Genomic DNA, 13278 nt, shown 5'->3' with positions numbered 1-13278 from the left:
TCTGTACGGAGCGGCGGGCGAGGAGGACACCGAAGAACCGTAGCGGCGCCGGAGAAGAACGCCCCTCCTCCCTTACCTCACCCCCTGCCTCCCGCGCCACAGGAGAGGGCATACATCCGAACCGCGTTACTCACTGGCGCACGCAAGATAGAACCGCGTTCGCCGGCTTACCCTCACACGCTCTCACTCCTACGGAACCTCACGGCGACGGCGACGGCAGAAATGCGCCTGGAGTGTCCACGTAATTGCTGTCGCACTAAAGGTCTAGTAATTAACTAGGAAGCATGCTCAATCGCAAATTGCGAACAAACGTGTTTTGTTTCGTGCACTCGTTTTTTTTTTCGTGCACGTACGTATCGTCGCTCATGTCGAGGCTCGGTCTAACGGCCACTTGCGTCTAAACAGCGCTCCGTCGCAGCTGCTTCGACAACACCTGCGTCTTTAGAGCAGCGTCGTAAAAGCCCCTCGGTGGTAGCTCCGTCTATGTATGTCGCATGATGTAGTGCGCGTGTCATATTTCTTTGTATTTTGCCTAAATGATATACACGTAAATACGTGTATAGTTATATACCAACAAACCCATATAGCAACATAATATATACCACCATAGCAGCTTCGCCGGGCAGCCGCCTTCAAAGAGTGGAACGGCTCCTCAATTTTTTTCTATACCACCGCCGCTTGCCGCCTCGCATGCGGTGGCTTTAGTTTCTTTTAGTGATTCTTTCACGAGAGACGCCAGCAAAATCGATCCGTCAGGCGAAACGTGTAATGTCTTGTATCTGCACAAGAATGCGTAATTTGCGAAAGCAGTTAATCGTTATAGTAGTGTAAATGTAGACGACTGGTAGCTTTACAAGCCATGAGGAACAATTAAAAAAAAGCAACAGCTGATCAGAGAGAGCACTCATATAATGAACTTTTGCATAACCACAGGGATATATAGCGCTACACATAAAATGATTGGCAAAGCGTAGGAGTGGGCCAACTTGAAATCTGGGGCTGGACCAGCTTGAAATTTGAGGCAAGGCCAATTTAAAATTTGGGGCTGGCCCAACTTGAAATTTCGGGGTGGGCAGACTTGAAAATCAAAGTGGGCCAACTTGAAAATTAGGGGTGGCCAAACGGTAATTTGGGGGAGGGGCCAACTCGAAATTTGGGTGTCGACCAACCGTAAATTTAGGGGTGGGCCAGCCGGAATTTCGGGCTGGACAACTTGAAATTCAAGGGTGGGCCAACTTAAATGTGGGGGTGGGCCAATTTCGTACTTGCGGCTGGGACAACTTGAAATTTGGGGGTGAGTCAAGTTAAATTGGCCAACTTAAATTGGGGGGTGGGCCAACTTAAAATTTCGGCGTTGGCAAACTTGAAATTTTGGGGTGGGCCAATTTGGAATTGGGGGGTGGGTCAACTGAAAATTGAGGGTATGCCTACGCTTACTTAGACAACTCCACTGGAGTTTCCGCAGACTTTCTTTTTATTTTGTTTCTATCCTGCGCGCTACGTGTTTTCTTATTTTTTTACGTGTCGCGCATTGTAGGTGCGTCTTCACTTTTTCAGCAATTCCTGACGTTCATAATTAAACATGAGCCAAGAGCAAAACAACAATATCCCCGCGCAACACAAAACATCAATCGCCTTGTTTCATTGACAAACGCCCGTACAGACCTGTTTTTCAAGTACACAAAGTAGGACAAGATGTATCCGCCTTTTACTGTTTAGCACAACACTCATGAACTAAACAAATAACAAATTAAGAGGCAACGTCATTAAACTATATTAAACCTTCATTAATAATAAAAAGTAGGGAATTGAAAGGCCGAAGTTGTTGAACTTGTTCGCATCTCGGCTGCCGGTAAAATAATGACGAGGACGTTTGCTCATATTTCCCACAGCATGTAGAAAACTGATAAGGGAAGGACAAAAGCCACTCTTTAACATCCATTGAATAAAAGTTCCAACTAATTATAACGGGATGCTGTTCTTCGCACAGCGCCGCACACAAGGAATATTTTAGGCAGCGTGGCTACAGCTTCAGACTACATTCTTTACCATTTCTTGACCAGAAATTACTTGCACGTTCACTCACCCTTGACAGTTTCTTGCAACATTATTCCAAATCCAAATAATTATTATCCATGTCTAATGCCTTCGCAATGACGATAACTGCACCGTAACGACGCGATTGCCGCAGCAGAACAGTCATAAGCAGGCACGCGCGGGGATAACCACGCTGATGCCAGCTCCTCCAGTGTAGGAATCGAATCGGTGCGACGTCAAGGACTGAGTCGGAGACACTGTCTCGGATAAACGCGTTGTACTGCGCAAAACAACTTTAAAACTGGACGGACGAAACACGCACCAAACAGGGCGCGACATCGGATACAGCGCTCACCGAACAATGACGCCGGCCGGTGCGAGGACCTCTTGTTTTCCCTTCTCGTGCGTGTTACGAGTAGTGGAAAAAGCGCGAGCATCACCGAGGCAGCGGTCACCGCATCAACTGCGTCGACGCAAGAGCGGATTAACGAATCCAAGGGTCGCGGTTCTAGCCAGCGGCGAGCGGGTAAGCATGACAGAAACGTCAGAATACCACGCACGACGAAGGCGAGATGTCCCGTCGGTGGCACACCACGGGACCGTGGTAACAAAAAAAAAAAAAAAAAAAACCACATGCTACAGAAGTTGTGTGACTTGTCTACTGATGCGTAAGCATTCTTTGGCTCGGCCGCTATTCATCGCTTTTGCTTACTTCTTTAGCTAGCTTATGCATGTCTACCCATCGCTACCAATCATCTACTATTACACTATTATAAATATTACATGTGTTCTTTATTTTCCTTTTTGTTTGTTACGACCTTGATTCGACGACGGCGACGTAACCAGTTTTCATTATTCTAGCGCTACCAATCATCTACTATTCATCATTATAATGATTACATGTCTTAACTTCTTTAATTTCTTTTTTTATTACGACCTTGACTCTGCGACGGCGTAACCAGTTCTTTTTGCTAAGGCTACCAATCATCTGCTATTACACTATTATAACCATTACGTGCGTTAATTTGTACAATTTTGCATTTATTTCGCAGACATAACGCGTCACGGGACGGGCAGATTTTGCTGGGGTACTGGCCAAAGACTGCTCACGCATTAATGACTCAAAAACGTAGAGAAAGAGTCTGGAGCTTGCGACGACGTTACAAGGGATGAGATATTTCGTCGCACTTTGTTGAGGGTGGCGCAAATTTTTTTTTTCCCTGCCACGAAAGCGCCGGCCCAACCGAGATCTCGTTGGTGGCTATGGTGCTTTGCGAATGAACATCCACATCACGCTCCGCTAGGCGTGCTTTTGGCGCAAGATGTAGCGGAACGGCGGCGCCGCCGTACGAGCGCGCTAGGTACACAGAGGCTGTGCATCGTTCGGCTAATCACTGGAACGTGCAAAAAAAAAAAAAAAGAAAGTGAATTATGTGGCGGCCGCATTTCGATGGGGGCGAAATGCGAAAACACCCGTGTACTTAGATTTAGGTGCACGTTAAAGAACCCCAGGTGGTCGAAATTTCTGGAGTCCTCCACTACGGCGTGCCTCATAATCAGAAAGTGGTTTTGGCACGTAAAACACCATAACTTTTTTTTAAATTATGTGAGCTGCAATATTTAATATTCCTATGTTGCCTGCTCTAACACATTTTTGCCGGTGGTACTCACGTAACGTCCAACAGAAGTGCGAATAAACTTCAGTTTGAGTGCGGTGTAGGCACGGTGCGCTGACCACGTGACGTTGGGGCTATTTCGGCTGTTTCGGCTACCTACAAGATCACAAGTCACGTGGGCCCCTCGGAGGATGGAAATGGAATGCGCGTCTTACCAGCCTATACTATGACGAGAAGAATAAAAAATGCTCGTAAATTTTGTTCAGTGCCATTTAAGATTTCTTTCTACGTTTTCAATGAAATGCAAGCCGCATTATGCCTGAAGACTAATGTGCATAATGTTTCGGGTTGCTGTCGATTAGAATAACTCCTAAAATTTTGATTACGTGCAACGAAAAAGTGTTGAAAATGTGATAACCTTTCTTTTGGCACAGTACTGCTGTTCCCTTTTCTCTTTCTTGGCTGGAGGAACATGGAAGACTTACGTAAATGGGTGTACACAAGCAGCCTGTAACCTGCCAAGCGTGGTACTGACAGACATTGTTCGAATACCAGTTTGATGTAGTAACTAGTCTAGGAAACAGGCATGAAATAGTTGCCGGTATGTACGTAACTTGTTTGTGTGAAATTATTTTCGTATATAACAACGTCCCTTTAACCTGGAGGTCGTCCAGTACCTATGTGAACTGCTAAGTGGATATATATACATACAAAAAAAAGCAAAAGCTTACCTAAAGACAAGCGATGGTCATAGGACTTGATGACGTGCACCGCCTCCAACAAGGCAGGGTTTTTTGCGCTTGCTGTAGATTGTGATCTGGAGCTGCTGTCGGAATAGAAAACTTGAGGGCCACGCTTCTTACCTTGCTGTTATGCTGCGCATAATTAATGACACACCGCTGCTGGTGCAGGGTGTAAGTTGTCGCCTAGTTTCGTTCACAGTTTTGAGAGACAGAAATTCCGCGAGGAGCTCCACACTATATACTAGTGGGGTGGATGGAGGAAAAAAAATGGCGGATCCAACGCACTGTAGGAATCGATGTAAGTGAGGCTTTGTATGCTTTTTGCTTTGATTGACGTGGCAGAAGTGTTAAACTTTATTTGAATTATGGGGCTATACGTGATTCGATTAATTTTATATTTGTGTGCGTACATTGTGTACGCACATTCGCGGTCTGTACAAAGTTTCGCTGCTTCGCGAAGACGCTCCTGTTTAGCGTGACACTTCATTCGGGCCTGCGTGTACTGGACGCTGAGCGCAACGCTTTGGGGCCACTTTGTCGATGCGTGCTTACGTGCTCCTTCTCTATACGTGGCCAGGACGCTGTTGAGACACCAGCTCCAAGCGCTCTCTTCAGGCTGTGCACGATAGTAATGCTTACACTACGATAGCCCAGCACGCTACCTGCACATCACCTGCATTATTGCCGCAGAGGAAAGCAAGCACAGCACGTGCCTACGCACAAACTGTGAAACGCTGCCACGGTGGAGCCGCCCGGGAGCGCAGAGATGAGCTCCATCTGGTGGTGTTGCAAGAAACCCAGCGGCGCGCAAGCAAGATCACAGCAGCAACAGGAGCGCCCGGAAAGTCGGGGGAAGAGGCAGAGGAAGCTTTGCTTTAAAAATAAAAACACGACCAGAGGTAAGGTAAAACGGTCGACTCATACAATGGTACATTTAATGAAAGATGCCCCATCGCTTGCTTACAATAGTATGGAAAAAAAAAAATGCGAGCCCGGAAATGGCAGAGTGAAATTTTGTGCAATGCGCACGAACTCAGTGACTGATAGTTTAGCATGTAGCCTATTCATCATAAATATTATGAACTGCATTTATGCAAATGGCCTGCGCGGCAGGACTTGCACGAGGATATAATGAAAGCACCAATTATGATTACCACGGAATACTGAGCAGAGGAAAATTTATTTTCCCATTCATGAAGAAATTTCACTGTGTACATTGCAGCGCTGTAGCATGAGAGGCGTCGTAACGTGAGTCTCTCGTCGACGTTTATGATCGCCGAACACCCCTACACCCGGCGAACACGCGATGCCACGAGGCCCGATGCTGAGACATAATCCAAACGTGTGACACAAGTATAGTGAAGGGCTGCTTCACAATTGGTCGGTTTCTGAGTCATCACAATGAATTGTTTTGCCTTTACCGTTGCTCTCTTACAGTGCACATTTTGAAGCAAGATCGCATTTTATGGTTTGGATCGTTAAATGCGAGACTTGTTCCGGTTACTTCACTGTTTACTAAGACAAGAAGTGCAAATTTGCCTTCTCTTGAGGCATTCGCGATGTCTACGTAATCCCGCCTTCCTACAGCTAGTAACGACAACCACTTTTGAAGGTCATGCTTTTCCTTGCAGAAACGACGCAAGTGACCACGTGACGTCACACCCATCATGTTCTCGACACCATTCGTGATGTCTACCTATTCCCTTGTCTTCTTACAACTAGTAGTGACGAATACTTTCGAAGGCCATGCTTTTCCGTGCAGAAACGGCGCAAGTGACCACGTGACGTCACGGCCACCATGTCCTCGATACCACACACACTGACAGGAAAGAATCATGGACCAAAGGCAGCTTAGCTTTTCTTTTTTTGAGAATTTCTCAAGTATAACAGTGCCAACCTTTATATAGAGTCATCCGGGCCCTGTTATGCGATGTTGCTGCAAAATTCGAGCAAAAACAGAGGAACGCTAAACGCAGAAATTTTTAAAAAATAATCTGTAGAAAAAATAAAGCATGTCTGCGTAAATATACACCACGCTCAAGAACTCGCCTTAGGCCCTGTGCCTCGGTCTGCGAATTTAATACCCTATACGCTCCGCAAACGCGCATGAAAAGAACTATCGCTCGAAGGGAAAGATGGGCTTACCTGCATTTTGTATAGATGTGTCCCATCTAACGCTGTTCAAAGACAGAAATATAAAAAAAAATCACTGTGCTAAATAAAATTATAAGACCTGTGGTTTCCGGTGATCAAAGTTATAACCCTCCTGTGCCCAGGGAGATTTAAAGAACTCTACCCGCCGTGACAGGTCGGTCACGTGGGTCTTCCCATGAGGCTGTGCGCCGCGCCAACGACCGGCCGCGTTCGGCAGAGTCGGCAGTGCTCATGGCTGACGGTTTGTTTACATCTGTGAAGTGGCGTTCCGTGACAGTTTTTGTCAATTTGTTTCCCGTATTTCCTTCCAGATAGTGTTATAGGTGTGTCTGAAGTTTACTGTATCTCAACATCACGTACGTTAGCTGCGATCACTTTGGTGACAACGATGAATGCAAGAGCAACGTTTTCAAGTGCGGAAAAAGGCTTAGGTGTACCTCCACGCTGCTCATTGATTCATGATGTCGGCACAAGTTTCTGACTGTGTTTTCATGCAGCCTCACCGTGGCTTGTGTTCTTCTGTGCGTGAAATGCGACTTTTATGTCCTTGTGAGCACGGGCTGACGACGTCCGGTGTAATGTTTGAAAGGATCACTAGCAATGGCAACAGCCGCCACTGTTCGAGCGACGACGTCCGTGCTAGTCGCACATGATTGACATACTCCAAGTTTAGTTGCTGTGCTGTGCTGTAAGTGAGAAAGACTGGAGGGCAAGCAACTGTTTTTATGTATCTGCGAACGGATACCCTCGCCCAAGAAAAACGGTAGGACATAAGTATGCGTACTATAAATGAAGATTCTTACTGAGCGATGGGAATCGAATCGCGCACTTCTGTTTTGATAACGCGATGCTTCCGATACTGCGTTAACACTATGCTCTATCTCAGATACTGATTTAGGAGCATGCCTGTTGGTTCCGACTGTGAGAATTCGCTCGACAGATCAGCGATGTAGCTCCTTTTCACAATCGAGAGACGTTGATTGGACGCTGAGCTAGTAGTGCGGTTTAAAAATGTATGACTACGCACTTTTCTGCGTTGCGTCGGCTGCTGCAGGTCATGCTCACATCTAAGAAGTTGTTGCTACGCTACCAATATTTCGCACAAAGTTAATTTTGCCATGAAGCACACGCACTTACAATTTTCTTGCTTACTGTAACTAACGCACTATATATACTTGGGCGCGAATGCCGGCAGTGTGTGGAGCCGCTTCAACACTCACAGAATGGAATGCTAAATTTGAAAAATTATGCCATCAACATTGTTTTCTCACTGTTTTGAATTAACAGTTTAGTGTTGATTGAGGTTTCCTATGAATTTCAGAGAGGCAGATCTCGTATGAGCGAGCATGTGAGTCGTAGTTCTGAAAACAGCATAGCTGCTCACTAGGCGGTTTGGGGGCACACAATATCGTGTCTATATATACTGGCAGCATTGCTTCTTGAGTGTCGCGTATACGTTGGATGTCTTTCAAAGTTCTGCATAGGGCGATTCTCAAAATGTTTATGTATGTCATGATTTATGTGCTTTGATTGACTTGTTTCGCTGAATTTGACGCGGTCTTTTGTGTATATTTGGTAATTTGACCAGTAGCCTCTGCATATAAAAATATTCACGTAAGCTAACGCGATGCCTTCTTTATACTCCCGCTGCACCTCGAAAAAACTCCGTACAAGGTGAAATAAAAAAAATAAAAAGACAGAAAATAAACTCCCATGGTTTCACGCGAAAATTCTGCTCGCACGGAGTGAAAATTCTACTCCGATCATACGGAGCATAATAATCTCCCAACCGGGGTGTTGCTAGAGGACAAGCATTGCACTCCCACCTGGGAGTTATTTCCACTTCCGAACGCTATACGTATAGGTCTTAAAATCGCATGATGCACATTATGTTTAGATGTTTTCTTTAACAGCTAGGCTAACGTTAGCTGGGATACCCTCTGTATGCCGCCTACCGTATAAGGCCCGGCGAAGGCACACCTCGTATAAGCTAAGTCTTTCGTGGACGCGCTCGTATAGTGGGTGTTCTGCAGCCCGCTTGCGTGCGCAGTCACCTTAGTTGGCTGACGCGAAGGCAAGGTTTCGTTGTGACAGCAGTCCTTCCATTCCAGTGCGCAACTATAACCGTTGTTGCGCCGCAGATCACGTGCCTCCTCATCACCGTCTTCGCCCTGACCATTGGACTTAAGTGAGGTAGAGAGTTGGCGTAGTTGGGGAGGAAGCAAACTTTAAACTTGGCGCGGCAGCCCAGTGGATATGATGTGGCGCTGCCGAGATAGAGGTCGCAGGTTCGATTCAGCGGCCGCGTGCCGATGGCGGTGGAATACAATGACGCTCGTGTTCTGCGGTTTGGGTGCACGTCCAGAAATCGCAGGCGGTCGCACCTAATCTGGAGCCCGCACGCTGTTCCGCGATGCTTCTCAACGGCAGAAGACTTCAAATTTCTTGACTACTTTTTACATAGATTCGAAGGCAGAATTTGCATTTTAACTCGATGCCGCACAGGTGTTTGAGGTGATGGTGGAGCGGGCTGTCGAGTCGACGAGGAGGCAGTCGTAAAGGCCGAGGAACTCGTCTCTAAAAACTGTCGATCACTGTATACATCGTCCGGCGCGCATTCTTTTTGAGTCAGTGGTGAGCTCATGCACTCTAGTCCCCCTGAACAAAACTATACGGGCCAAGGATTCCGCGACAAAGACGATTTTAGTCTCCGCCTATGAATGGAACTTTAAACTGAGGACTTCAGTCCGCACTTAGCATTCTATACACTTTCCTGTGCACTCGTCGTTTAAGTATGTGCGCATGAATTACGAATAAATTCAGTTTTTTTCCGGCGTGTCTGTGGTCCGTATACGTCTGCTTGCGGGCGCAGACTGTCTCCCTGTGACGTATTTCAGAACAACCAGCAGCCGCATGCTGCGTAGCGTGTAACAGCTAACGTTAAGCCAAGCTGTTCAACGCAAAAAGGATTGCAGAAAAAAAAAAACACGGTGTAAGATACGGTTTTAAAACGTACGGTGTTCGTTACACAGACTTCTTACGACCGAACCCCCGTAGATGTTATAAATAATCGTCCGCCTTGTTTTTTTAAATATTTTTTTTTTCATTCAAGAGCTTCGCTAACGTTGGCTGGTATACAGTTGAAACTCGATTTCACGAAGTGATGACTACGCTCGAATTATTTCGTTAAAGTGGGAAGTTTCTAGAATCGATAAAGGGTTTCTTTTTCGATCCTTCAAAATTTAGGAACCCGCCGTGGTTACTCAGTGGCTATGGTGTTAGGCAGCTGAGAACGAGGTCGCGGGATCGAATCCCGGCCACGGCGGCCGCATTTCGATGGGGGCGAAATGCGAAAACACCCGTGTACTTAGATTTAGGTGCGCGTTAAGGAACCCCAGGTGGTTGAAATTTCCGGAGTCCTCCACTACGCGTGCCTCATAATCAGAAAGTGGTTTCGGCACGTGAAACCCCATAATAGATAATATATAGAAATTTAGGATTGTAACGTAGCGACGCGCGAAAGGTCCCGCTGCATCGTATTTGCCGCTAATTCGGCCCTCTTTTACATAAATCATGAAATAACGAAAGTGACCAGCGCCGTCCCTACCGAGGCGGTGTTGAGTCCCCAGTTCCGTGCATGGGCGTGGCATGCAGCCTCGTCAAAATAAAGCTAGCCACGACTAGGGCGCCTAGGTATATAAACGCCTTAGGTTCAGAGCTCAGGCTCTGAACCAAATTACAAAGAAGTCTCCACTTTTACTCATTATTTCAGGAAAGATTTCGTTATATCGAGTTCGTCCAAGTTAGTTTCGGTAATTTGGGTTGATGACAACATTGAACCCTATGGGTACCTACTGGGTAATGGAAATTCCTTCGTTAGATGGGGAACTTGGTAAAATCGGGCTTCGTTAGATCGAGTTTTAACTGTAGTAGTTTCAGTCTCGAGCGCCGCGGCATCTATTAAACAAGTTTGTGAGAATGTGCGTACTCATCGAGCCGACTAAACGAACCGAGGCGCTTTATTGCGACAGCCGCGTAAAGCGTCGACGACCAACAAACACCAGCACATCTGACGCGTCATTGGAGCTGCTTCGACATTCGGTGAAGGGCCTCTCACACTGGCGCCGTCCGGCTACATCCATTGCCGTTACGTCATATCGAAACTTCTCACGTTCCCTGCAGTTTCCTTGACGTCAGACGGGCGAAGCTCCGGTCACCGGCGGCGACTGTTCCACGCACGCGTCGTCTGCAGGCTCCACCTTGCACAGCTGGACTGCGCACGGCGTCGTCAATTCCGGTGGTGGAGGCGGGGAACTGCGCCACCGGCGGGCGCAGCCGCGCGAGCTCACGTGCACGTAGCGGTGGTTCTTGAGCGCGGCGCGCATGGAGAACGTCTTGCCGCACAGGTCGCACATGAAGGGCCGGTCCGAGTGCTTGGCGAGCGCGTGCTTCCGGAGCGTGCTCCTGTCGGGAAACTGGGCGAGGCAGACGTGGCACTGCGACGGCTTGTCCTCGTCGTGGGCGCGTCGGTGCACCTGCGGTTCGAACGCAGCGGGGGAGCAATAGAAAAAGTGTCCCCGAGTGTCACCAAATGTGAGGAAGCTGAAATTGTTCCGGCTCGGAAGGCTCGCCCCATCTGAGGATTCTGGGGATTTACGTGCCGATAACCACGGTCTTGATAGCTCGTCGCAGCGGGGCGCTCCGGAGTAATTTTGTCCACTTGGGGTCCTTTGACGTGCACCTAAATCTAAGCATGAGAGAAGCACAAGGTTGCCGGATCGAATCTCGGCCGCAGTGGCCGCATTTCGATGGGGACGAAATGCAAAATATGCCCCTGTCCCGTGCATGAGGGGCACGTCAGAGGTCCCCCAGTGGTCAAAATCATTCTGAAATCCCCCTACTACGGCGTGCCTCACAACCGAATAGTGGTTTTGGAACGTAAGACTCCAGAATTCAATTTCTTTGCCGTCGGAATGCAGCCGCCGCGGCTGCTGTGCTACCACGGTGGGTGTGCTTTCCGCAGTCCCATTGTCATCATAATCATCATTTCTATTCATGGCGCCACCAGCTCCTTCGCTTCCATAGCAAGCAACTCCACTGTCGCCATCGTCGTCGTCATGATGATTGTCACCATCATCATCGTCCTAGCCTTGTTTAAGCGCACTTTAGGGCGGTCTCGTTCCAGAGGTTCACCATTACGCCTGTCCCGCGTCAACCTTCATTATCTGTGTAGCTGCAAATTTACTTATCGGAGTTGTTAATGTTGTCATCTAACGCGACTGTGCTTTTTTTTCTTCTTTAATGCCCATTGCGTTATAATTTTGCTGCCCTGCTCTAATGTCCCGCGAGTTATCTGGCCTAGTCAAGCATAGGTTATTCCACGTCTCCGTTTACCCCTTAATCTCGAGTGGAACATCAGGCAGCCGCATTTGGTCGTGAATGCGTGCTGCTCTCTTCCTATCTCCTGGTGCTACGCCCACCATTATTCGTTCCGTCGCTTGATGAGCGATCTTTGACTCCTTTTGAAGTTTGTTAGCTACTCTTGAAGATCCGGTCGCATTTACTTATTTAGAGAGGTCGCTTATTTTCCTTATCATTTTGACGTCCCGTTACTGATCACGAGGTTGCTGGTTCGACTGCCAGACATGACGGCTTCGTTTCAATGGGGCGGAATGTAAAACATTCGTGTACCGTGCTCTCTATGCGCACGTTTATGACGTGTGTGCATTTGAAATTTCAGGTGGATCGGAGCTCTCTCTTGCGGCATCCCTCGTAATGCACTCAGTAGTTTCCGGAAGTTAAGCTCCGCTAGTTCAAGTTTTACTTTTTGCATGGTGAACTCATATAGATAACGCGTTCACCTTATAAAAACGCCCAAGATGGCGCTAGCGTACTTGTAGTTTTTGTCGCAAAGGTTCAGTCTAAGCAGCGGAACAAATCCGCTTAGAATCTGTTAAAAATCCCCTCAGAAATTTCGACGAGGAGGATCAGGCGTAAGTAAAGATAGACTCTTAAGGCCCGGATGTACCGGCTATTAGCGTGATAATATCAGAAAGGCCAGCCTAGGTCATTTGTTTACGATGAATGCAAAGCGTTTATCGGCGGAATTTCTAGAAACGCTCCACGTTCTAAAATCGCGTACCGCGAAAGTTATATTAACAGATAATTCTACGTAACGTCTAAATATTCAGATACGGGCTTTGCAAATCACGATTGCTAGTCTGAATAAGCGGAGTATTCTTCTAGAAGAAGTTTGCAAGTCTGCTACTATCCTTAAAGGGACACTAAAGGTTACTATTAAGTCAACGTGGACTGTAGAAATATCATCACAGAAACCTCGAAACGCTTGTTTCGTGCCAAGGAGAGACTTATTTTAAGAGAAAATGCGTTCTGAAGCGTCCGCGTACCTCTAGCGCAGTTCAAATCGCCCGCCCTCCGATCGAGGAGTACTGACATCATGGTCTCATAGTGACGTTGCGCCATCGGTGAGTAGAACGGCGTCCGCAGACGGCGCTACGGCTTTTCTGCGCAAAACGCGAACGCGCGGCCAGAAACAGAGCCAAGACAGAGCCGACAGCAGAGCGAAAGCGGGAGTATGGTGGCTAGCGGAAGGAGAAGCGAATTACGTCCCACGGCACACGGAGAGTCCGTTTTCGTTAAACTATAGGTTGCGGCGAGCTCGCAGCGTGGTCGGCGTGGTCTATGAGAAGCGAAGAGCCTTTTCGCAC

General features: G+C 47.5%; 1 protein-coding gene across 2 annotated transcripts in view; it reads right to left on the bottom strand.

The window, feature by feature from the left end:
• LOC142592736 (uncharacterized) overlaps window positions 1-13278 on the bottom strand; it is a 30631-nt gene that overhangs the window by 12956 nt on the left and 4397 nt on the right. The window contains exon 2 of one of the 2 annotated variants that reach the window (XM_075704346.1): window positions 10493-11085. The exons of the other annotated variant lie outside the window; for it this stretch is intronic. Coding sequence (XP_075560461.1) covers window positions 10744-11085 — 342 coding nt within the window. The 3' untranslated portion in view covers window positions 10493-10743. Of the gene's footprint in view, window positions 1-10492; window positions 11086-13278 lie in introns of those variants that run through there. 2 annotated transcript variants of the gene reach the window in all.

Source organism: Dermacentor variabilis, chromosome 9, assembly GCF_050947875.1.
Source record: "Dermacentor variabilis isolate Ectoservices chromosome 9, ASM5094787v1, whole genome shotgun sequence".
In the NCBI taxonomy this organism is placed as follows: Eukaryota; Metazoa; Arthropoda; class Arachnida; order Ixodida; family Ixodidae; genus Dermacentor; species Dermacentor variabilis.
This window is presented reverse-complemented; position numbering and strand designations above follow the sequence as displayed.